The sequence below is a fragment of the Apodemus sylvaticus genome, chromosome 5 (assembly GCF_947179515.1).
Source record: "Apodemus sylvaticus chromosome 5, mApoSyl1.1, whole genome shotgun sequence".
NCBI lineage: Eukaryota > Metazoa > Chordata > Mammalia > Rodentia > Muridae > Apodemus > Apodemus sylvaticus.
Window position 1 is genome coordinate 63,506,993 of NC_067476.1, and position 26,676 is coordinate 63,533,668.

The window sequence follows — 26,676 nt, forward strand, 5'->3', positions numbered from 1 at the left end:
GTGTGGATTATGTTTTGGGTATTCCAGTTTTCCAGGCTAATATCCACTTATTAGTGAGTGCATACCATGATTCACCTTTTGAGACTGGGTTACCTCACTTAGTATGATGTTCTCCAGCTCCATCCATTTGCCTAAGAATTTCATGAATTCATTGTTTCTAATGGCTGAATAGTACTCCATTGTGTAGATATATCACATTTTTTGCATCCATTCTTCTGTTGAGGGATACCTGGGTTCTTTCCAGCTTCTGGCTATTATGAATAGGGCTGCTATGAACATAGTGGAGCATATATCCTTATTACATGCTGGGGAATCCTCTGGGTATATGCCCAGGAGTGGTATAGCAGGATCTTTCAGAAGTAACATGCCCAGTTTTCTGAGGAACCACCAGACTGATTTCCAGAGTGGTTGTACCAATTTGCAACCCCACCAGCAGTAGAGGAGTGTTCCTCTTTCTCCACATCCTTGCCAACACCTGCTGTCTCCCAAGTTTTTAATCTTAGCCATTCTGACTGGTATAAGGTGAAATCTCAGGGTTGTTTTGATTTGTATTTCCCTGATGACTAGTGAAGTTGAGCATTCTTAAGATGTTTCTCTGCCATCCAAAGTTCTTCAGGTGAGAATTCTTTGTTTAACTCTGTACCCCATTTTTAATAGGGTTATTTGGTTTTCTGGGGTCTAACTTCTTGAGTTCTTTGTATATATTGGATATTAGCCCTCTATCAGATGTAGGGTTAGTGAATATCCTTTCCCAATTTGTTGGTTGCCATTTTGTCCTTTTAACAGTGTCCTTTGCCTTACAGAAACTTTGTAATTTTATGAGGTCCCATTTGTCAATTCTTGATCTTAGAGCATATGCTATTGGTATTCTGTTCAGGAACTTTCCCCCTGTACCGATGTCTTCAAGGGTCTTCCCCAGTTTCTTTTCTATTAGTGTCTGGCTGTATGTGGAGGTCCTTGATCCATTTGGAGTTGAGGTTAGTACAAGGAGACCAAGGATATTTTAGATAAACATTATATAGTGCTGCACAGAGTTTGAATTGGAAAAATTTTAATTTTCTGTATCCAATTGAATGGCTTTAAACTTTCATATATATTTAAATATATATAAATATATGGATATATTTATATATGCATACACATACACTGTGACTCTAAATAAAGTACAATGTAGAACAGTAAGCTCTGTATTGCTATCAATTGAGCTCAGTTTTGAACAAAATTGAGATAGTGAAAGATATCCTGGGAAGTTAATGATACATGTACCTGTACCGTGTCTGGTATACTTCTTATGACAGATATAGGGCATAGGGATATAAAAACATCTAGATTCATTTGGTTAGCTGACAGAAGACAGAATCTCCTCCTAAAGTATTGTTACTTACGAATATTTTTCTCTTTAATATTTTGCCATATAGAGAAATGAAATAACGAAAAATTTAAGTGATGAAAGAGGTAAGATTATGAATAGTACTGTTGTTTCTGGTATTAAGTACATATATACACCATTATATACTTTTTAAAGTTATTTTGGCTAATTTGAAAGGTTTCCTTTATTATTAGAGAACCCTTCCTCCACCCACTTCTTTTTAATTCACTGAACACCTTGCTGTGTAAAAAAAAAAAAAAAAAAAAATCCCAAAACAGTGTTTTATCACTTCCATGCCTTTTGCCTAAAATCAGCTCAACATACAGCCTTGTTTATTCCTTTGGACAAGCTGTAAGTTGTCATTGCAGGCTGCATACAATTAAAATGGTCCATTTTGCCAATTGGCCCTATTACTTTCATGAGACTGAGATAAGTATTTCAGATTTTTATTTAGAAGCAATTGAAAAACTGACATTTTGGGGGAGTAAACATACAAAAAAGATTTATCATTCTTGAAGCAGTTTCCTTAAATTAAAAAGATTGCTAACAGTGTTTGTTCTAGTCAGTGAGGCAGCTTACTGGGCAGAATGCTAGTGCATGCCTTCAGGTTATGATTCACCTTTGATGCTACACTGCTTTCGTATTTAAAGCTATCTCTTACCTCTCTAGTCCCTGGAACTACGTCAGCTAGAGAATCAATTATTTCAGCTCAACAATCACCTACAAAGAATGCTAGACTTTCACAGACATCTTTGGTCCATCAAAAAGAAGAGGTATGTGTTACCTGATTTAGTCTAAATTCAATCAGAAGAAAGAAGATATCTTATGGTCATATTAATATATGAAAATGCTATCCTTCAACTTTATGATATAACCTCATCCTATTAAATTTATTATACCATAGTAAGAAGGCAATAACTCAAGTTCAGTATACCTAAATATAATCTGCAAGGCTTAATGTTTACTTTGTATATTGAGCCCTCAGATTAATCAGTTGAGCTACCTTGGTGTTCTGATAATAATGCTGATTTAGCATTTTTGAACAGTAGTCAGATATCTACTAATGGAAAGTTATCAGTAGTGACTGATCAGTATAACCATTACATATAAAATAAATACTATTTATAAATAGCATGGTATCTTAGGAATAAACATTACCATGATGCTATGTCTGTGATAAAATGTATTATAAGTAAATATTTGTTAACTGTATTTTTTGCATAGTTCATTATTCTGCTATGTCACTAGGCCTGCTAAATATGCTAGCAATCATGAAACTTTTGACTGCTGGAATAGTAAAGTTGTTTACCATATTTTAAAGCCTCTAAAATAATGATTAATACCAGTTAAAATGGTCTTTTAGAACATTGCAACACACATCTTTGTTTTATACATTTCAAACATTATGAGGAACAGAAGACAGAAAGGGATGTATAATTTTGTTCATGTGATTGGGAATGAAAATTGGCATGATAAAATACTGTGTGGATTTATTATTGCAATATTCCAGACTCCACAATGAAAACACTACTGTATTATATCTAAATAACTCTTCAGTAAAGTATAAAGAAATAATCTCAGCATAGGCAAATAGTGTATGTAAACTGTATTATTGAACTCTCTGACTATTCACTCTCCATATTAACCCCAATGGGTTAGCAGATTTTCATAGATACCAAATTTACGACAAGAAGTTTGTTCTCCAGCATACTGTGGAAAGTCAAATTTTATTAGGAGTTTTTCTTATTGCCTACAATAATATTTCAAATTTTGAGAAAGTAAGATAACTACTGTCATGATTTTTGCAAGCAGATTTAGTGCCCAGGAAAGAATATGAACTTACAGTCACTTGTGGAGGGTGCATGCCCTCTCTTTTTCAGTAACATTGAACTGCTTTTTTTTCAATAATATTCTGCACTGCCTCTAATTACATCATTTGACTTCTCTGCGTTCTTCATTAACTTAATTTTGGGTTAACATCAAATGTTCTATTTGTAGGAAAGATTTACCATAGCAGATACACAGAACCTTTCTCCTAACCATTTAACCTTTAGTTTTTACTCCAGATGCCAATTCCAATCATGTAAAATTTCATAATATTCTATATATTGCTGTATTATGCATGCATAGAAGTATAGGCTGAGCATCAAAGTTGGAAAATGATCAGATGTGCGAATTGTGGATATTTTTGATAAACATTCATTTTAATTGTATAAATAATAACAAAAGTGCAAAACATGAATATTTCTTATAAATGAGGCTTTGTGAGAAAATTAACATTACATTTCTGAAATTTAAGCATACAAATAGGAGTTAATTGTAAAAATGTGAAGAAATCTTCTTGTTGTTTATGTAGAAAGAGATGCAGGGTGACTGGAATGCAAGGCCAAGCAAGAAGTCAAGCTATGTTGGTGAACCAGGTAAACATCAGCAACAAACTGTGCAGCTAGTCAAACATTCTTTCCCCTGCTACTTATCATGCTCATCCCAAAATCTTTGACAACTTATGTATCAATACAATGATTTCTGCTAAGTCATCTACAAAGTACTGAATACAGAAGGTAAAATTAGCCAGAACTAATACCCAGAGCTTTTAGTCTTGACATACACATATGGTTATACTGTGGTTACATGACATGTTCTTCATCTCACAGAAACAGTTGTGTGTGCATGTTTGAATATATGCCTGGTTAGAACAGTGAAGATCATCTCTCCCTAACAATTAAGTATACAGTGAAGAATTGTTAACAATAGTCACAGTACATATCAAATCTATAATAATTATTAATTTTATAAAATACAAAACTGCAACTAATATCTCTCCATATCATTATTCTTCCATTCCAGTATATTCTCCTGTTATGTGTTTGACAATCCATATTTCACATGTAAGGGAGAACATGTGACAGTTTTCTCTCTGCACTTTTGACTTATTTCGTTTAATATAATGGCCTTCAAATTTGTGAGCACAATTTCAAATGGCCTGTTCCTTTTCCTTTATTTTTTTCTGAAGAATGTCATTAAATTTTTTGTTGTCCTGCCTTCACCCCAAGATCAACTTTTCAATGTACACCAAAGTGTCTATAACAGCATATTTTGCCTTTGCAAACCCACATAATTAGGAGTTGAACTCTGTATATGTCAATGCTAGATGCATGTGTATTTTGTCGTGTTACTATTCTGTAAACAATAGAGATATATTTACAATATAGTGTTACTATTTATCTTTTAGTAATTTATAAATTATCTGGAGAATAATATATGCAGAAGGCATAGCTAGGTTACATGCAAATTCTATGCTATTTCATAGGAAGGACCTTCAGATCTATGACTTGATCCTCAGTGTCCCCTCAAACAAATCTCTTACTGGGACTAGTGGTTAACTTTATATACCAATGTTTTTTCCACTTACCAGCAACAGTTATTTCTCTCTCTGAGTACATTTTTATTCCTCTAACAATATACCCATCTTGGCTAAATTTTCCAAATCTTGGGCTTGAAGAATTGGCTCAGTAATTCCTTACTGCCCACAAACCAATGATTGTCTGTGATGGTTATTGCTTTTAAATACTCTTTTATGTTACTTATGTGTATGTTGCAGTAGATGTGCACATGTGAAGAGCATGTTTACATACATGCAGATACACATGCATGTGAGAGTATGTGTTCATATATGTATACAAATCCACATTTGCATGTAGGTCTCATATGAAAGCCAAAGGAATACTCTTGCTTGTCATACCTTGGGCAACATATTTTTCTCTTTTTACTCAGGGATTCTCAGTAACCTTGAAGGCAAGAAATAGGCTAAGCAATCTTGCCAGAAAGCTTGGGGATCCATATTAGTCTATCTCCCTAGCACAGAGTTTATAAACACACGCCACCATGCATGACTTTTCTCTGTGCATTCTCAAACTCAGTTTCTTCTCCAAAACCAAATACATACAAACATGCACGCTGAAAATATAGAACTTAATAGCAAACTTGTGATTATAAGAATATACTGAGCTTTTAGTGCTTCATATTTAATACATCTATTTTATTTAAAAATATGTTTATGTGTATATCTGTGCACATGTGCATAAGTGCAGGTGCTTGAAGAATATAAAGGTTGGTATGAGATCATCTAGAAAAGGAGTTATACAGCTTTGTAAGCTGCTCCACATGGCTTCTGACAACTGAACTTGGGCTCTCTATAAGAGTAGCATGTGCCTTCCCTAATGATTCCTTTCTCCAGCTCCTATAAAGTCTTTAATATGAGCATTGTAGAGTGTCTGGAAATTCTAAGGAAGGATATGTATTTGTCAAGATAAGTTTCATGGAACAATTTCAGAGGTTTTAAACAAGACTCAGCAAAACCTTATGACATGAGAAGTGTAAATACAATTTCTCAAAAGGAAATGGCCTCAGCAATAATCTAATGATACTGAGAGACCATTACAGAGAGGTATTGATTGTTATTAATAACAATGTTAATATTAATTGTTATATTAGTTGTCTTCTATGTCTTCAGGACATTGAATATATATAAAGACTAGGCATCACAAGGCATTTCAGCGTCAAATAAGAGTTGAGATTTTTCTCTATATTAAATTCTACACTAAGGACTTCATAAATTGCTGTGAAATGTTCTTAAAAGCATGTAAACTAGTCAGTTACAAATTACAACAGGTATTTGAAAATGGTATTGGTATTTTAAACATTACTGAGGATGAATATAAATTAATTTTCTTTTCCTGGTGCTTAGGATCACAGGCAGGCGCTCCACCCCCGGGTATCTTTTCTTCTCCTGTTTACTCAAATATGTAAGTATCTAAAGTATTCGTGTAGAATTATGAATTCATATTTTAATAATTGCTCAAGTACATGACCACACGAATGCTTCCCCTTTTGCCGTTTTACTTAGACTTAGTGAAATGTTATTGTTGAGAACTTTGAGAACTGAGCACACACAGAAGACAAGATGAGTGCCGTCCTCCTGCCTGCCAGCAGTGGATTTGCTCTCTGTGCCCAGTGGATTTGTCTCTTCTCTCCGGGTGGCTTCACATAATTTCAGAGGACATCTTTGTATTTCACTTTGAAATATTTATCTATGAATTTTGAGATTAGGGGCTTCTAAAGACTGATAAAAGAGTATTTTGTCAATACTTTTTTACGGTATCATTTCAATTGCTTGGTTATCTTTCTCCTTCTTAAAAATATTTGCAGTGTTGTCCAGAATACCAATAGAGTGTAAGTTGAAATTTTTAAAAGAAGAGATGTTTAGTCCTAAAATCTTTCACTTATCTACTAATATTGGGGAACAGCTATTTTAGCTTTTATTCAACTTGTGTAGAAGCCAATGCTCTAGACCCATTGTCAACTTCTAAAAAAATTATAAGTTGGGGATGGTATGTATGTTTGTATGTGTATGTATGTGTGGTCTGACAGAGTTAATATCACCGGTTGCTTTTGCTTTGATATTTTATATTTATGAGGCAGACTAACTCTCAGAACATGACCCAGTTTTTTTTCACATTTTTTTATTCGATATATTTTTTATTTACATTTCAAATGATTTCCCCTTTCCTAGCACCCCCACTCCCAAAAAGTCCTGGAAGCCCCCTTCTCTCCCCCTGTCCTCCCACCCACCCCTTCGCATTCCCCGTTCTGGTTTTGCCGAATACTGCTTCACTGAGTCTTTCCAGAACAAGGGGCCACTCCTCCTTTCTTCTTGTACCTCATTTGATGTGTGGATTATGTTTTGGGTATTCCAGTTTTCTAGGATAATATCCACTTATTAGTGAGTGCATACCATGATTCACCTTTTGAGTCTGGGTTACCTCACTTAGTATGATGTTCTCCAGCTCCATCCATTTGCCTAAGAATTTCATGAATTCATTGTTTCTAATGGCTGAATAGTACTCCATTGTGTAGATATACCACATTTTTTGCATCTACTCTTCTGTTGAGGGATACCTGGGTTCTTTCCAGCATCTGGCAATTATAAATAGGGCTGCTATGAACATAGTAGAGCATGTATCCTTATTACATGGTGGGGAATCCTCTGGGTATATGCCCAGGAGTGGTATAGCAGGATCTTCTGGAAGTGAGGTGCCCAGTTTTTGGAGGAACCGCCAGACTGATTTCCAGAGTGGTTGTACCAATTTGCAACCCCACCAGCAGTGGAGGAGTGTTCCTCTTTCTCCACATCCTCTCCAACACCTGCTGTCTCCTGAATTTTTAATCTTAGCCGTTCTGACTGGTGTAAGGTGAAATCTCAGGGTTGTTTTGATTTGCATTTCCCTAATGACTAATGAAGTTGAGCATTTTTTAAGATGCTTCTCTGCCATCCGAAGTTCTTCAGGTGAGAATTCTCTGTTTAACACTGTACCCCATTTTTTAATAGGGTTGTTTGGTTTTCTGGAGTCTAACTTCTTGAGTTCTTTATATATACTGGATATTAGCCCTCTATCTGATGTAGGATTGGTGAAGATCTTTTCCTAATTTGTTGGTTGCCGATTTGTCCTCTTGATGGTGTCCTTTGCCTTACAGAAACTTTGTAATTTTATGAGGTCCCATTTGTCAATTCTTGATCTTAGAGCATAAGCTATTGGTGTTGTGTTCAGAAACTTTCTCCCTGTACCTATGTCCTCAAGGGTCTTCCCCAGTTTCTTTTCTATTAACATCAGAGTGTCTGGCTTTATGTGGAGGTCCTTGATCCATTTGGATTTGAGCTTAGTACAAGGAGACAAGGATGGATCAATTCTCATTCTTCTGCATGCTGACCTCCAGTTGAACCAGCACCATTTGTTGAAAAGGCTCTTTTTTCCATTGGATGGTTTCAGCCCCTTTGTCAAGGATCAAGTGGCCATGGGTGTGTGGGTTCATTTCTGGATCTTCAATCCTATTCCATTGATCTGCCTGCCTGTTACTGTACCAATACCATGCAGTTTTTAACACTGTTGCTCTGTAGTATTGCTTGAGGTCAGGGATACTGATTCCCCCAGATTTTCTTTTGTTGCTGAGAATAGTTTTAGCTATCCTGGGTTTTTTGTTATTCCAGATGAATTTGGTAATTGGTCTTTCTAACTCTGTGAAGAATTGAGCTGGGATTTTGATGGGTATTGCATTGAATCTGTATATTGCTTTTGGCAAAATGGCCATTTTAACTATATTGATTCTACCGATCCATGAGCATGGGAGGTTTTCCCATTTTTTGAGGTCTTCTTCCATTTCCTTCTTCAGAGTCTTGAAGTTCTTGACATACAGATCTTTCACATGTTTGGTCAGAGTCACCCCAAGATATTTTATACAGTTTGTGGCTATTGTGAAGGGGGTCATTTCCCTAATTTCTTTCTCAGCCTGCTTATCCTTTGAGTATAGGAAGGCCACTGATTTGCTTGTGTTGATTTTATAACCTGCCACTTTGCTGAAGTTGTTTATCAGCTGTAGGAGTTCTCTAGTGGAGTTTTTTTGGGTCACGTAGGTAGACTATCATGTCATCTGCAAATAATGATAGTTTGACTTCTTCCTTTCCAATTTGTATCCCGTTGACCTCCTTATGTTGTCGAATTGCCCGAGCTAGTTCCTCAAGTACAATATTGAAAAGATAAGGAGAAAGTGGGCAGCCCTGTCTAGTCACTGATTTTAGTGGGATTGCTTCAAGTTTCTCTCCATTTAATTTGATGCTGGCTACTGGTTTGCTGTATATTGCTTTTACTATGTTTAGGTATGGGCCTTGAATTCCTGTTCTTTCCAAGACTTTAAGCATGAAAGGATGCTGAATTTTGCCAAATGCTTTTTCAGCATCCAATGAAATGACCATGTGGATTTTTTCTTTGAGTTTGTTTATGTAGTGGATTGCATTGATGGATTTCCGTATATTGAACCAACCCTGCATTCCCGGGATAAAGCCTACTTGATCATGGTGGATGATCATTATTATGTGTTCTTGGATTCGGTTGGCAAGAATTTTATTGAGTATTTTTGCATCGATATTCATAAGGGAAATTGGTCTGAAGTTCTCTTTCTTTGTTGGATCTTTGTGTGGTTTTGGTATCAGCGTAATTGTGGCTTCATAGAAGGAATTGGGTAGTGTTCCTTATGTTTCTATTTTGTGGAATGGTTTGAAGAGTATTGGTGTTAACTCTTCTTTGAAGGTCTGATAGAATTCTGCACTGAAACTATCTGGTCCTGTGCTTTTTTTTGGTTGGAAGACTTTCTATGACTCCTTCTATATCTTTAGGTGTTATGGGACTGTTTAGATGATCTATTTGGTCCTGATTTAATTTTGGTATTTGGTATCTGTCAAGGAAATTGTCCATTTCCTCCAGATTCTCCAGTTTTGTTGAGTATAGGCTCTTGTAATAGGATCTGATGATTTTTTGGATTTCCTCAGTTTCCGTTGTTATATCTCCCTTTTCATTTCTAAGTTTGTTAATTTGGATATTTTCTCTGTGCCCTTTGGTCAGTCTGGCTAAGGGTTTATCTATCTTGTTGATTTTCTCAAAGAACCAGCTCCTGGATTTGTTGATTCTTTGTACGGTTCTCTTTGTTTCCAATTGATTGATTTCAGCCCTGAGTTTGATGATTTCCTGTCTTTTACTCCTCCTGGGTGAATTGGCTTCTTTTTTTTTCCAGGACTTTCAGGTGTGTTGGTAAGCTGCTAGTGTATGCTCTCTCCATTTTCTTTTTGGAGGCACTCAAGGCTATGCGTTTTCCTCTTAGCACTGCTTTCATTGTGTCCCAAAGATTTGGGCATGTTGTGCCTTCATTTTCATTAAATTCTAAAAAGTCTCTGATTTCTTTCTTTATTTCTTCTTTGGTCAAGGTGTCATTGAGTAGAGTATTATTCAGCCTCCATGTGTATGTGGGCTTTCTGTTGTTTTTGTTGCTATTGAAAATCACTCTTACACCATAGTGATCTGATAGGAGGCATGGGATTAGTTCGATCATCTTATATTTGTTGAGGTCTGCCTTGTGTCCAATTATATGGTCGATTTTGGAGAAGCTACCATGAGGTGCTTAGCAAAAGGTATATTCTTTTGCTTTAGGGTGAAATGTTCTATAAATATCAGTCAAATCCAATTGGTCCAAAACTTCAATTAGTTTTACTGTGTCCCTGTTTAGTTTCTGTTTTCCCGATCGGTCCATTGAGGAGAGTGGAGTGTTGAAGTCCCCCACAATTATTGTGTTAGGTAAAATGTGTGCTTTGAGCTTTAGTAAAGTTTCTTTTACGAATGAGGGTGCCCTTGCATTTGGCGCATAGATGTTCAGAATTGAAAGTTCTTCTTGGTGGATTTTTCCTTTGACCAGCAAGAAGTGTCCTTCTGTGTCTCTTTTGATGACTTTAGGTTGAAAGTCAATTTTATCTGATATTAGAATGGCTACTCCTGCTCGTTTCCTGTGACCATTGGCTTGTAAGATTGTCTTCCAGCCTTTTACTCTAAGGTAGTTTTTATCGTTGACACTGAGGTGTGTCTCCTGTATACAGCAAATTGTAGGGTCCTGTTTCCTTATCCAGTCTGTTAGTCTATGTCTTTTTATTGGGGAATGGAGAACATTGATGTTAAGCGGTATTAAGGAATAGTGATTATTAGTTCCTGTCATTTTTGATGTTCTTTTTATATTTGAGTGGTTATCTTCTTTTGGGTTTGATGAAGGAAGGTAACTATCTTGCTTTTTCCAGGGTGTAGTTTCCCTCCTTGTATTGGAGTTTTCCTCCTATTATTCTTTGTAGAGCTGGGTTTGTGGAAAGATATTGTGTAAATTTGGTTTTGTCATGGAATATCTTGGTTTCTCCATCTATGGTGAATGAGAGTTTTTCTGGGTATAGTAGTCTTGGCTGACATTTGTGTTCTCTTAGAGTCTGCATGAGATTTACCCAGGATCTTCTAGCTTTCATGGTCTCTGGTGAGAATTCTGGTGTGATTCTGATTGGTCTTCCTTTATATGTTACTTGGCCTTTCTCTCTTACTGCCTTTAATATTCTTTCTTTGTTTAGTGCATTTGGGGTTTTGATTATTATGTGACAGGAGGTATTTCTGCTCAGGTCCAGTCTGTTTGGAGTTCTGTAGGCTTCTTGTATATTCATAGGCATCTCTCCCTTTAAGTTAGGAAATTTTTCTTCCATAATTTTGTTGAAGATATTTGCTGGACCTTTCTGTTGTAAATCTTCACTCTCATCTATACCTATAATCCTTAGGTTTGGTCTTCTCATTGTATCCTGGATTTCCTGGAGGTTCTGGGATAAAAGCTTTTTGCATTTTGCATTTTCTTTGACAGTTGAGTCAATGGTTTCTATGGTATCTTCAGCATCTGAGATTCTTTCTTCCATCTCTTGTATTCTGTTGTTTATATTTGCATCTATGGCCCCCGATTTCTTCTCAAGGTATTCTATCTCCAAAGTTGTCTCCCTTTGTGATTTCTTAGTTGTTTCTACTTCTGTTTTTAGATCCAGGATGGTTTTGCTCAGTTCCATCATTTGTTTGTTTGTGTTTTCCTGTAATTCTTTAAGAGAATTTTGTGTTTCCTCTTTCATGACTTCTGCCTGTTGACTCAAGTTCTCCTGCATTTCTTTAAGGTTTTTTTTTTTTTTTTTTTTTTTTTTTTTTTTTTTTTTTTTTTTTTTTTTGCCTTTCTTCTTTATTGGCTTCTATCTCTTGGGCCTTATTCTCCTGCATTTCTTTAAGTGATTTTTGTGTTTCCATTATACGGGTTTCTAGCTTATTCATGTTCCCCTGTATTTCTTTAAGAGATTCATTCATGTCCTTTTTGTGTTCTTCTAGCAGCATCATGAACAGTGATTTTAAATCCAAATCTTGTTTCTCTGGTGTGTTGGCATAACCAGGACTTGCTGATGTTGGAGAGTTTGGTTCAGATGCTGCCATATAGCCTAGATTTCTGTTAGTAGCGTTCCTGTGTTTGCCCTTTGCCATCTTGTTCTCTGGAGCTAGTTGGTCTTGTCTCTGGCTGCTGTTTCAGCCTCCTGAGAGGCTTTAGGGCTATTTCTGCAACATTGGATGACAGGGTTTCCCCTGTTGCAGATTGCTGATGTGCTGTCCCCCTCTTGTGTGCCCTTGCAGCCTTAGTGTTCTTTGCCCCATATTGTGTCTGTGAACCTGATGGTGCCTGTTTGCTCCTTCAGGGAGTGCTGAGGCTGTATGCTGCAGGGACCTTTTCTGTGTGCTGATCACTCTGCTGGCCAGTGGAACTCCCAACCGGGTTGGTGCACACAAGGCTAGTCTAGCTGCTCAGGTCCTGAGTCTAGGCAAAAGCCTGGCAGGCCAATGTCCGAGCAAAGTTCCCCTCAGCTGTGAGTGTTAATTGGGTCTGTCAGGAGGCTAGGATGGTGGCGTGCGAGTGCTCCCTGAGAGTGCTGGGAGAGTCTGCTGGGCTAACAACCTCCTGGCCGGGTCAGCACACAGATGGCCCACCGAGCAGCCCAGTTCCTGGGGGCAGTCCAGGGCCTGACTGTCTTAGACCCCAGCTATGTCAGCCTTGGGCTAGCCTGTTAGCCGGTTTGGTTTGGTTTTGCCTGCTAGGTCTCTCTGGCTTCCCGTAGGAAAAATGGTGGTGGCGCGCGCGCCAGCCGGGGCAAACAACCTCCTGGCCAGGTTTGCACCCCGGTCTTGGTCTTGGGTTATATTTGCGTACCTCAGTCTGATTTCTCTGGCGACCGAGAACCAATATGGAGGCCTCGTAACTGACTGGCGGGAGGCAGAGTTCTGATCCATGACCCAATTTTATGTTTGTGCTCAGGATCTGAATCCAGGTCTTAGGCACACTAAGCTATTTACATAGGACTATCTTTTTAGCAACCCAGTGCTAAAATCTTCAAAAGAAATCAATAAATCAAATGAAGTTCATACCAAACTACATTCTTTGCAATCCTATCTTTCTATGTAAATGGATGTATAAAAGAAAAAAAAGATGTATGGTGCCAAAGGATTTCCATATTCAGACTAGGCTTTGTTGATTAAGGCTTTCAACGAGGTTGATGGGTGTCAATATGTATAATTTAGTGAATGCTCATAGAATACAAAGCAGATACTATAGCCAGAATGAATGAATCTCATCCAAATGGGATAAAATGAGGAGGAAAGATACCTATTACAGGCAGATAATGGTCACTTATATTATAGAATAAATAAATGTTAAAGGAAGAAAATTATAAAGCCTTTTACTGTCTGCCATGACTGTTCATCACTCATATTGATTTAACTATGTATCATGAAAGACTTTTTCATGGACACCCCATCTTTGTTCCATAGTAAAGCACCTTTCCCCTCCTCAAATAGTTCATTTATTTGTCCTTTATAAAGTGTGAATGCAAAACATTAATAACAAAGAAATAAAAATTCAAGATAGAGCATGAAGATTAGTTTACAGTTATAATGCATAAGCATGACGTTATAAGTTTGAAGTGTTCTGACAAATAAATTATGATTAGAACCTTATTGTTTATTAAGTAAAATTCAAATAGTTTGGATCAATACTATTATGATCTAATTAGCATATAATTAATTACTTTGTCAGCAATACATGGATAAACCACAGGAAAGAAACCAATGGTGTTCTTCATTTGTTATTTAGTATAAGTAGGCATATCCTTAAAACCTATTTATCAAGCATCTATTAAGAACACACTGTGTTTAAGGACTAATGACAGATAATAGGCAAAAAGTAAGATTCACAAAATTAGTGCACTGTTATTATGATGAATTATTTTTAAGGAATCAATATAGGCTAATTTAAAAGGCCCCATGATATATTCACATCTTTATAAAATAAATGTTTGAGATACTGTGAACTTCCAAATATTTTTCTGAATTGCAGAATTGTACTTCTGTTTTTGCTAGTGTCCATTTCTTTTATGAAAAAAAGTGAACTTTTGAAAGTTTTTTATCTTACATTATTATTGATTCTGTGGCTTGCCTTAAAAACAATTCTCTGTGGATACTTGGGATTTAGTGATTTTCATGTCTTTGCTCCCTGTTTTGACCTATGGTACACTGCTAGTAAGGGAACTATAGGACCTTTAAGGGAACTATACCTTAAGACAGTAAAAAGTCCAAAAGTTAAGGTTAGAAAATCTACAATAATAAATAAAAAAGAAAATGGTGTAACTTTGAGTTAATTTGACAAACCAGATCTAAGAAGAAATTGTAGTCTGTAGACTTTTACCACTTCTCCCATTGTCTCCCTTTTATTTCCTCTCTCCTCAAGTCACATTACCTCTTTTTTATCTCTCCTTTTCCTCTTCTCTCTTCTCCTTCCATTGTCCCTGCTACCTGGGAACTCATGGACTCAATATTCCTACTTCAACTTCCTACAGAGCTAAAAAGCCCAGACATCATGCCAGGCTCCCAAACTCATGTCTAAGCTTCAGTGACTAAAGTTTTATTTGCAACTCACAAATAAGTTGCAATATTTAGACAGCTTCTGTTTTCACAATTTAGTTTCAGATTTAGAGAAAAATGTTTAGAATGCATAGGCTTAAGGAAATTAAAAGGAGTAGCAACTTGACTTTATAAAATTTGGAATTAAATCTAATTGAAACACATGAAAAACTGTGTTCCTCACATCATTACACAAAGATGATTGAAGTTAGTACTGAATATAGCCAGAAACCTATAAATTTAACAAGTAGTTATTGAATAGTGATCCTCCACATACTCTTTCTACTATGAGATGTAGCAAAAAGATGATGGGACTATATGATCCTAAAAGGCAGATAAAAGATTACCAAAGAGCTATGATAAAAAAACTTACTGTCTCTATTAGCAGATCAAAGAAACTAATCATCTTGCTCCTTCGCAGAATAAATATAGCTAAGGTATACCAGAATTGCAACTACCAGAGTCAGGCATTGTTTCTGTATATACTAGGTGTGGAGACTGCACTCTTCTAAATAACTAAAGCCAAGTTTTTAAACTACAGGCCCACATTTTAGTAGAACATTAAATACAAACATTGAATAAAGCAAAATAAAATTTAGGGTATTTTGTATTTATGTAGAATAATTTTCATAAAAAGAAACTGAATAAATAATAGGAATTTTGAAAGTATCTTAATAAATTATTTGTCCTAACTTAACTCAATTATAACTATTTTCTTGACTTTACAGGCAACAAAATCTACAACATTGCTTGAAAGATAAAGTATGTACTATAAAGTGAACCAATAAGACATTATATTAATTACTGTGTACCATTATAGAAAAATGTAAATCATATACTAATAATCATCTACTGATATTTTGTTGTTATTACCTTTTGCCTGTTATTGTAATAGAAGTTTAGTTTTAGGTAATTTTAATAGTCTACTATTAGTCCAAGGTTGTTTTTAAAAGATACTCTTGACTCTTTAGGCCTCTTGGGTGTAGAGTGGGAAAACATTCAGAGACCAGCCTTGATGAGCAGCATGAGATATCGGAACCTCATCTATCATGGGATATTATTAACCAGCATAGCTTTGCAGAGATTGTTGGTAAAGTCTGTAGAGATTGACTTACTATGCCTACATTAGTCTACAGCAATTCTCATAGGAAGCACCTGCTACCTAATATCTCATGCATAGATGCTTGGTCACCTGTGAGGTGAGGCCCAAAACAGAAAAAAAAAAATAAAAGAAAGATGGCATATTTCAATGAGACTGAACTCTAATTCTAGCCAGACTAGTAAGGGAAGAATATCATAGCAGTGGGCATTTCTCCTTGGAATCCTCCTCAGTTCATAGAGAATGAGGCACACACAAAACTTCAATTTAAGGAATGTTTCTATATTTTCCATTATAATACAAAGAAGTTGAAAATATGAGATTCCTTTAGCCTCATTTTGCTATATGAAAAACTTTAGGAGTTTCTCTCTTTCTTATATTAAAATTGGAAATGCTTTGTTTTTTCACCTAGTTTAAGAAAAGTATTAGTCTATCATTCATTATATCTTGAGATGATAAAAAAGTTTAGATTTTTATATATACATTCTCTATTGCTCATTTAGAATAATTTTCTTCTAAGTGAAAATGTATGAATTATTCATTGAATTCTTGGTTAAAGGTGTATTTATGCAAAAATGTTTTTATACTTGATGTCAATGCAATGTGTGATAGCTATCATCTATGATAGTGGAAAAATACTATCTATGATAGTATTTTAACTCTTTGGGGAATCAGAGCTAGGTGGCATTTCAAGAGCTCTAAAAATGGATCAAGTGAGATGGCGCTAAGAAATTTTAGCTTTACCTATAAGAGTGACTTAAAACATGAATAATTTCAGTTTACCTTAGATATATTTTTGAGTAGGAACATCCTGTCAGCCTTGAGATCATGTCTTTTGTTTTTATTTCATCTATATTCTGCTTTTGTGGATAGTTTGTTTTGATAAGTCAGGCTAGCTACAAAGCCAGTCTAAAATGGACTAGTTTTTGTATTCCATGAAAAAAAGATTGTATGCTTAATATTGTGGCCTGGAATGGAAATGAAGTTGATTTTTTTATCCTCATAAAAGCTAGAAAAATGCTTCTAAAAGTCCAAAATACTTTTATTTATATAAATACTTGGAAATATTTTTTAATTGTTTTCAAAAATGTAGCAGAGTTCTGAATACCACAGTGTTTTTTTGTTCCAAAAACATTTCATGAGGTTGGATTAGATAGAAATTTGTTAACTTTGATTTCAAGATAATAACTGTTGGGAATCAATTTATATAGATTTGTAAGTCATATAAATAAAATAAAATTTTTTTCTCAAAATAGTCCTCTCTAGTATGAAACAAACCAGCCTAAAACAGTCTGAAGTTCTGAATAGATTCTTTGCCATTTTCTTATAAGTCATGCTGGTATTCTACTTATGAACTCTTGAATATAAAAAATTTGAATGAATCTCCCTGTCCCAAATTTAAAGTAAATATTTGTGTGACATTTTTATATGGTTATCTTCTTTCTAGGTAACTTCTGAAGAATTAAATGGCATAATCCAAAATATAATGACCTGGGTTGTAGCTACAGTAACCAGTATATTATATCCAGCCATCACAAAATATGAAGAAAGGGTACAGAGTAATATATACCCAGTGTCTGATGACTCCGACCTTTCCTCAGATAGTTCAAGCTTCTGTAGTACATGCAGTGAAGGCTTTACATACAGGAGATACACAGCTAAAACTTTTCAAGCTGATCCGTGTACATTTGCCAGTGATATGCCAATGAAAAAACCACCTACACCTTTGAAACCTCCTTCTGCACATGTGGAAAGAACAGTTATTGGCCAAACATATCAAAAGAAAGGAAAATCTGTATCTTCACAAGTCAATTACAACAAAACCAGCATGGACTATCCATTTCCTAAGATAGGAAGCAGTAAATCAGATAGTCACATCTTAACATCATTAGAAACAAGTACTAAGAAATCCAAAGATGCTACCACAGAAACAGAGAGTTTAGAGATTCCGTTGCTATATGATAAAAAAGCGAAGGCCATGGATCAGATTAAAAATTTAAAGAATGTCTTTGTAAACTTCAAATGTCACTTGAAAGGAGAAACACAACTTATTTTAGAGAGTATTTTTCAAGAAATAATGTCTGACTTAAGCCAGGCCATTCCTTCTCTTTCTTCTGTGACTGCTGAAGTTTTTGTTGATCAGACTGAAACTGAAAGAGAGGAGTTGCTCTCCAATGTTGACATATGCTCAGTAGCTTCAGAGATTGTGGAAAACATGCTTGAGAAGCTGGAGTCTGCCGTTGAGAAAAAATGTGTACAGATTTTTTCACAGGAAGACTTGTCAGTTGATATTAAACCAAGCTTATCAACTAGTGGTGAATATTTTTCATCCATTGAAACAAAACCCTCAGAAGATACACTTAGTTGTACTTTGGAGCCAATGTGTGATATTGCAGATGACATGGTACATGCCATTTTAGAAAAACTGATGATTCTTGCATCTTATAAGAAAAATGAAGTCCCTCCAGAAGACACAAGTAAACCTAAACATTTCCAACAACCTAAGACAGAGCCAATACATAGAGTCCATCAACAAACTGACCAAAAGAAAGCTAGCCCTGTGTCTGATCCTGCCAATCTACTTGTGAAAGAAGAGATACAAAGCTTAATAGCAAATATTTTTTCACAGTCCTCTCTGGTGGGTTACGTAGAAGAAGCAATCAGCACTATACTAGGCTATGTCCAAACTGAGCTCAATAATGAGAGACTTATTGCATCTGAAGAAACAGTCGTGCTTCTTCAGCTACTGGATGATGTGTTAACTCAGCTTCACCAGCAGCCGGTAAAAGCGGGTGCTAAAAAACCTAGACGACCTAGAGTAAGAAATATTTCTGACCCTGAAGAAAAGTACAGACTCACAAGCACTAGATCATTTAACAGTCTTAAGTCTAAAAGACCATTTCCACCTGTTAATGTTCCTGGAATGGTTCTTTATTCTGAAGATGATGATGAGGAAATAGATAACTTTGTACAAAGTGTTCTTGATTCATCTTTCAATGACGAGAAAGCAAAATCACAAGAGCAGGTTCCCAACTATTGGCCTAAAAAGAGAGATACTTGTTTTGAATACAAGAGAAGTAATAAAATTCCAACAAAATCTACTTTCCAAAACAAAGTTGGATCTCGTGACTGGGGATTAAAATTGGAGTTATCTCTTAGTAGTGAAGACATTGTGAAGACAAAGCACTGCTTAAATAGTGAGGCTTCCATTTTCAGCCAAGATCAAAAGCACCAAATACAAAAGGCTTCAGAAAGCATAGTTAAACATATTTTAACAGAAATGCTCAAGGATATGTCTTCTGATTCATCTAGTCATTTTGGAAGCCAAACTAGCAAAGAAACTTCTGCTTTTCTCTCTGAAAAATCCCAAGGACTATCAGATCAAGAATGGATGGAACAGATGTTCTCTGGGTCAGAAATTTGTGCATTTGCACATGAAATAACAGATTCTGTGATAAATATACTTCATAAGGCCTCAACGTACATTCCTAATACCATCAAAAATGCCTTTACATCAGCTCATCACACTCGTGTAGATCCTTCTGATACTGCCCACACATCCAAAGAAACATCTAGTAAAATGCCATTTAAAGTATGGTTTGACAGCGAAAAGAAAATGAAATATTTATCTTCTCTCAACATGGAGCATGAAAAGACTTCCCAGTTAAGATCTGGAAAATGTGAACCAAAGCGTGTAAATGATATTACTGATAAGATCATTAATACAATTTTTAAAAGGCTGAAGCTATTTGTTTGCCCAAAATTGCAGATAGGCAGCAAATCTTCACTGATAGAAAAATCATTACATTCTCAACTTAGTACTTACACAATGAAAATAGTCAACATCGTTTTGCATGCTATACAAAGTGAACTAGAAATCAACAAGATAAATCCAAATCTTAAGGAGGCAGACCGCCCCAAGTACCATAAAAACAAAGGGTTGTTTACTGATTCCAACAAAGTCGTAGAGTCCCATGTCACTAGTGTCAATGATGACATTATGGAAAGTCCATTACTGACATGTATTTGTGAAATGATATCAAATACAAATGAAGATAAAAAAAATCCTCCAACTTGTACAGATAAAGCAGTATCTACACCTATATGTGGGTCTGGCAATGTTCAGAAACAAAAAAGTTTGTCAAATAAACAGGATAAAAATTCTTTTCGGCAACTGTTGGCTAAACCTTGCCTTGAGCACAGTTTTGCTGATGAAAAGGATCTCAAGGACAGTTCCAAATTGGAGGTGTTAGATCAAATTGGGGATACGCTGCATGAAATGTTAAGCAAACTCACAGGTGATCAGCCTGATTGTCAGCCATCTTGCAGTCATCAAAACCCAGAAACCTTAGATAAGGACCCGCCAGAACTGTCTAACACTCAGCTTCTTTCCAAAGCAATTCTGGACTATGTCCTTGCAAAATTATGTGATGTTGACACAGATACCAGCATCATAAATTCAGGATTAAAAACTGTCTCCGATTCACTTGACATAGACAACCTATCATTTGCTTCAACCATGGAGGAAATGGCCAAATGCACCAACATAATCTCTAACATAATTTCCAAAATTATGAAAGATAATAATGAGGTGACCAAAAGCAAAGCAAAAGATGATCTTCCAATGTGTTCCAAAACAGAGATCCCAGAAGAAATGTGCCCCCAAAAACTGAAAACTATTGCTTCAGATATTCTCAACATGGTTTTTGCTAAACTGGAACATTTTGCAAGTGGGAGTGTAGAAAATGTCGGTATTGTTAATGATGAAAATAAAAACGAGCATACAGTGGATTGGGAATGTGAAAGCAACAGTTCTCCTGGAGATTCTCATGACAAATCATTGCAATCCACTTTATATAGTCATGCAAAGAAGGTATCAAATGGTATTTTGAAAGCCATTCAAACAGAATTAAATATGAGCCCACCAGATTGTAGTACAGATAAAAAGAGCTCACCAGAGGAGACACAAATGCTTACAAACATTGTTGATTTAATTTTAGATATAGTATCTTCAGATATGTTTGATGAACCTGACTCTGAGAACCAAGGCAATGAAAATTATGGATACCGACCAACTTATGGAAATTTCCTTCCTGGAGGAGCAGAATCAGACGCATTTCTAGATGATGACACACAAAACAAAGAACAAAATGGAGATACATCATTCAGTGAGGAAACTAGAACCCTTTCTACTGACCAGATGGTTCTAGAAAGAACCTTAAGCAAAATTGAGGTGAAACTCAAAGAACCACAAAGATCTCCAATTGTTCCGATTATAAGAAATATTTTGAATGAAATTTTTCAAAGTGCTCTAATCAGTCAATTAAATATGGTTTCACTCTCACATACTCATTTTAGTGGAATGCCACATAATGCTCCTGTATCCTCTACTCAAACCTCTGCTCATTCTATGGATCAAATGATGGGCCCTTTAGTATCTGACACAGATGTAAGTGTAGTGGTAAATGATGTTGTTAGAACAGTATTTCACAAGCTTTATTCAGCTGCCATGACAGAAAAAAATGTAAGTGAAAACAGGTGCAAAACCATCATCTTTTCAGCCAATGTTTCTTTTCGTGAGCGTACCTATGGAGGAAACGCTCCTGTCAGCGGGCTAAACGGAAATGCATGTGATCTTCAGTCCAGCTGGAATGTTGACAAGCAGACCAAAATAAATGTAGTTGAAGATATTGTGCAGGCAATATTAGAAAATTTAGAAACTTTTGCTGCTTCCAAAGTAGAATCTCTCTTCTGTCCCCAAGTCAACTTCACAGTTCCAGTGACTTTGCCAGTACAGCAAGAAGGGGTATCATTAAGCCAAGCATTAACAGGCAAAGATTCATATTCCGATAATCAACTTCCCTGTAGCTCAGTGGATCATGGTAATCCAGAACAGATGGACTCGTGGTGTCAAATGTCTTTGTCCAAATTAAATATTTATGCAAAAGAAGTGGCTAGGAAAATTTTACAGGGTATCAAACATGAGTTAGATAAAGAACAAGAAAGTCCTCTCTTGACAAATAACATTGTGGTTTCTGAGAATATTGCAAGCCAGGTTGTTAACACAGTGCTTGATATTGTGTCATGCAAAAGTAAGTGTGACAAGAACAGTTCTGACAAAGAGAATTACTCAGATCAGCAAGTTGGTATTATTGAAAGGCTAGTCAATAAAACAGAATATCGAAAAATACTTGAGTTTCAAATTCAAGATACCATTGAAGGGATCTTATGTGATATTTATGAAAATATTGTGTATCAGAATAATCTCTCATTTGCCATACCTACTCTGAAATATGATAAACCTGCAAAACCCTCAGAAGCAAATTTTGAACCAGTAGATATGGGTACAAATATTATCCCTAAAGTCTCAGTTCCTAAAGCTGATGTCATTTTGGTGTCTAAAGATATAGTGGATATTGTGCTTCATAATCTGACAAGTTTGGTCATGCTTGCCATAAATGCAAAGGACTCTGCTCCTGCAACATTGGCCATTTATGAGATTTTTCCAAAACCACAGTGCCAACAGCCTCTTACTATAACACAAAGAACAGAAGAAAAACCAGGGCATTTTTCACTTTTGAAAAATAAGAATTTAGGTTATCCTGATGTTTATCAGATGCCTGTAAACGGTAAAGAGGACCCCAAGGAGCCTGCTCCTAACCCATGCGAGGAAAACGCAAACTGCATCACTGAAACTATTTTCAATCGGCTACAGTCTTTCGCCACAGAGAGAATAAACTCACTAATGACTCTTACCTTTCAATCTAAAGGAAATGTATTTGTTAGCCCACAATTTGAAAATGGTAAAGATGACAACTGCATTCTTCGTGAACCAGGCCAAGCTGAATCCGATGTGAATGTCCTAAAATTATCAACAAGTAGAACAGTCCCTAGCCAAGAGCTTGCAGAACCCATGTTTGCCAGCTGCAGAGAAAATTTTGTAACTACACCCCATTTATCACAAACTAGCCTTAAGGACTATTCTGCCTTCATAGCCAGTACTATTCTGAAGCTTATCAAAAATGATTTAGACTTAGAAATACAAAGTATGCACACCTATTCAAACCACATTTTATTTGAAAAGAATATGATTGTGAGTGAAATTGTTAATAGTATCTTAAAGATTTTACACAATACAGAATCTGTAAAGGAATACTTTTTAGCCTCGCCAGAAACCTCTAGCTGTTCACAGTTAACCATATCAAACGACGTTTTGCTGGGATACAAAGAGAAGGAAAAAGCTACTGCATTGCCCCAGTTTACAAATGACTCCTTAGAAGAAAACCAAATAACAGTAGAAAAAGAATGCCAGAGAGATGTTTTGGAAGAAATATTTATGAGAAAAGGAGAATCAAAACCAAAGGAAAAAACTGAAATACTCAGGACAGTGGAAGAGGTTTTGAGGAAGTTGAGTCAGAAGATAATGGATATCATAGGGCACATAGCTCCATTCAATGAAATTCCCTATGTAGTGTCTAAGTCTAAAAGTAAAACGACAGCTACAACACAGAAGAAACTCTTTCAGTCGCATATTAACAACGTAGCAAATGATATACTGGAAAATGTTTTAGGTGAGATACACTCTGTGGTTGTAACATCCTTGTACAAAAAAAGTAAAAACCGGAGAGAGGGAGAAATGTGCGAGAGCAGCGATGGCTCATTAGTAAAACCTCCAGGCTTTAGAGAAACTAAGCCAATGAGAAAAAGAAGCAGTCCCCTGAGACTGGGGGTACCACAGATGCATCCTTATGCTGACAATTTAAATGCTCTTGTGTTAGAAAACACCTTTTTGCCATACTCACCATTACAAATTGGGAAATATTTAGTTCAAATAGTTCTTGATAAGTTATCAAATTTTGTCTCCCTGCATCTAGAAGAGGGTTATCCACCTGAAGGTAGCTATGATGACTTGTATCTTCTTAGACTACACAATTCTAAACTCAGTCCAAAGAACAGCCCAAGGCCAGGATGTAAAACAAGTTTAAAAATGAGATCAAAAATCACATCTCTCTCTAAATTTAAAACAAAACCACATCTTGGTATTAGTGGTACGAAGACCAAAAGCAAGACCAAGTTATCTGCTGGAGAGAAGACTCCAAGAGAGAACAGATCCAAAACCGCCCTTGGGCTGCCCCAGACAACACAGGCAGAAGATGCCAAAACCACACTGAAAACAAAATTACCAGTTGCAGAATTAAGAATATATGCCACAAATATAATAACAGACATTTTAGAAGTAATTATGAGAGGTCTTGAGAGAGCGGCACAACACAGAGCCATGTTTCACACAAAAGTCTTAGCATCTAGTCAAATCCTTGAAGCAAGTAAAATTGTTAATGCAGTGTTGCAAGAGCTGTATGCTGCAAACAACGACAATTTGGCTTCTCCAAATAACATTTCAAATCTGAGTGAACATCGCCTGTCCAAACAGAATCTGGGTGCAGGTTACTCTACGGAGCAACCATGTTTTTACTTAGAAAATGTTTCCTCTCAGTTAGAACAGATATTTCCTAAAGAAGGTATATTGAAAAAAATGTTTGACAAATGGCAAACAGAAACAAGTGATACAGAAACTGAAAAGTCTAAACTTTTAACCATAGCCGAAAACATTTTAACTGAAATTTCAATTAAAGCCAAAGATTTAGAGTATTCACTTTCACTTTTAAATTTGCCACCTCTTGAAGAGTGTGAAAACAGATTCTATGACCGATTTAAAGGTGTCCCTACAAGAGCCGAGGACACAAAAGCGCAAATCAATATGTTTGGACGAGAAATTGTTGAAATGCTCTTTGAAAAATTACAGCTGTGCTTCTTGTCTCAGATGCCTACTCAGGACAGCAACGGAATTCTAACAAGCAGGAAAGAACATGTTTCTGCGAAAAGTAAGTATGGCGTTCCAACCAAGCACATCCTCAGCGGCATGCAGACCTGTAGCATGAAGACAAAAGACCAAGTGTCTATGAGCCCTAGTAACCAAATTGTGCATGAGATTGTAGAAAGAGTCTTAAACATGTTAGAGTCATTTGTGGATTTGAAATTTAAGCATATCTCTAAATACGAGTTTTCTGAAATAGTGAAGATGCCAATAGACAATCTATTTCAAGTGCAACAAAGACAATTAAGCAAAAAGATGCTGCCGAAGTTACCGTTTAGAAAGCCTGGCGATGAATCCAAGTCAAGCACTATTATATCCAAAGAAAATGCACAGAATACACTCCTACAGGTTCATTTATTCCATTCAGAATTACTTACATATTCTGTCACTGCTGTCAGTGGCATGCTTAGGATAATCAAGAATAAGTTAGACAAAGAAATAAGCCAAATGGAACCATCACCAGTTAGCATATTGAAAGAGAATATTGCTGCAAGTGAGATCATTGGAACACTAATAGACCAATGCTCCCATTTTGGTGAGTCTTTGATCAAAAACCTTCCCACCAAAAATTGGTTCCAAGGAACTGAGAACGTTTACATTGTCAATCAGGTTGAATTTGCACCTCCTGTGAAAATGCCTCCATCAAATGTGAGTGACACTACTGGGAGGATTAATAGTCCACAAAGGAGTGTGTCTGGCTTGGGGACTCCTACAGAGGATGATACAAAAGAAAAGTATGGCATTGCATCTAATGTAACTTCACACATCAGTTCCAGTGTAGAAAACACAAGTAAAAAAAGCTCAGAGCCGATGGGGAGGCCCAATTCAAAAGCTATGTGTTCTAGACACAAAACACAAGATCTCAGTTGGAGGAACCCAAACTTTGCACCATTTGAGGAAGTCGCGAAAGCTCACAGCTTTCTCCCTGAAGGGAGCATGTTACAAAAATTGTTTAAGAAAGTAAACGATTCCACAGAAGAATCACGAAAACAAGTTTTGTCATTTATAGAAATGGGGAAAGGTGAAAACCCAAGAGTTTTTCACTATGAGGCAACCAAATCAGCTGAGGCAAATGAAATTAAGACAACTGCATCCCCACTCAAAATATGTTTAGCTGCAGAAAATATTGTAAACACAGTACTGTCAAGTTATGGGTTTCCCCATCAACCAAACATTAGTGAAAGCACAGAGACCATGAAACCATTTTTTATGTCAAGGCAAAATCCTTTGTCTGAAGTATGTGAAGGACAAAAAGATACAGAGAAAACTTTGCTCAGAACGTGGTGTAGCCGAACGACCCTCATGCAGGAAGACGAAAGTGGGGGTCTTGAAGCCTCTCAAGAGGACTTTTCTTTATTATACAAATGGAAAAATAAAAACCCCAAAACAACAGCAGAGACTATGGAGGAAACTGACACCATTGCTTTTTCTGATCATGAACTTGGTCCAAATGAAATGCATTTGGTTGCAAGACATGTTACAACATCTGTGATCACACATTTGAAGAACTTCAAAACTGCAGGTAAGCAAGAAAAAAACTTAGTTTTTGAACTGGAATAACTTAGGGAAAACAGGAAAAGATATCTTTAAAGGTTCTCTTGTCTGAGAGTATACATTTTGATTTTCTGAAAATAGCTTGTGAAAGGTAAATAACTGCTTATTTTTAAATGTTCATGGTGCATCAAAATGTTGCTAACTTAATTGTTTACGCATTGAATCTAGAAGATATTTTCTTTCTGTAGGCTTTGCAGAGAAGGGGACATAAATATATTAGAGAATTTTGTTTGAGCATGCACCATGAATTAAAAAGTATACAAAGTACTTACACGTGTCTCTGCTGCTTCAGTCTATCATTAGACTGAAGTTATCTGGAGTTAACGCACTTGTATTTTATTCAAGATGATAGTATAACACAAATCTTTATACCTTACAAGTAAAATACAGCATAGCG

General features: G+C 36.1%; 1 protein-coding gene across 2 annotated transcripts in view; it reads left to right on the forward strand.

The window, feature by feature from the left end:
* Fsip2 (fibrous sheath interacting protein 2) overlaps positions 1–26,676 on the forward strand; it is a 78,845-nt gene that overhangs the window by 19,174 nt on the left and 32,995 nt on the right. Inside the window, exons 11-16 of one of the 2 annotated variants that reach the window (XM_052181173.1) lie at positions 1,419–1,485; positions 2,057–2,142; positions 3,726–3,789; positions 6,117–6,174; positions 15,480–15,513; positions 17,298–26,247. In XM_052181173.1, the coding sequence (XP_052037133.1) occupies positions 1,419–1,485; positions 2,057–2,142; positions 3,726–3,789; positions 6,117–6,174; positions 15,480–15,513; positions 17,298–26,247 (9,259 nt within the window). Of the gene's footprint in view, positions 1–1,418; positions 1,486–2,038; positions 2,143–3,725; positions 3,790–6,116; positions 6,175–15,479; positions 15,514–17,297; positions 26,248–26,676 lie in introns of both variants that reach the window. The other variant, XM_052181174.1, reaches the window with a different exon arrangement.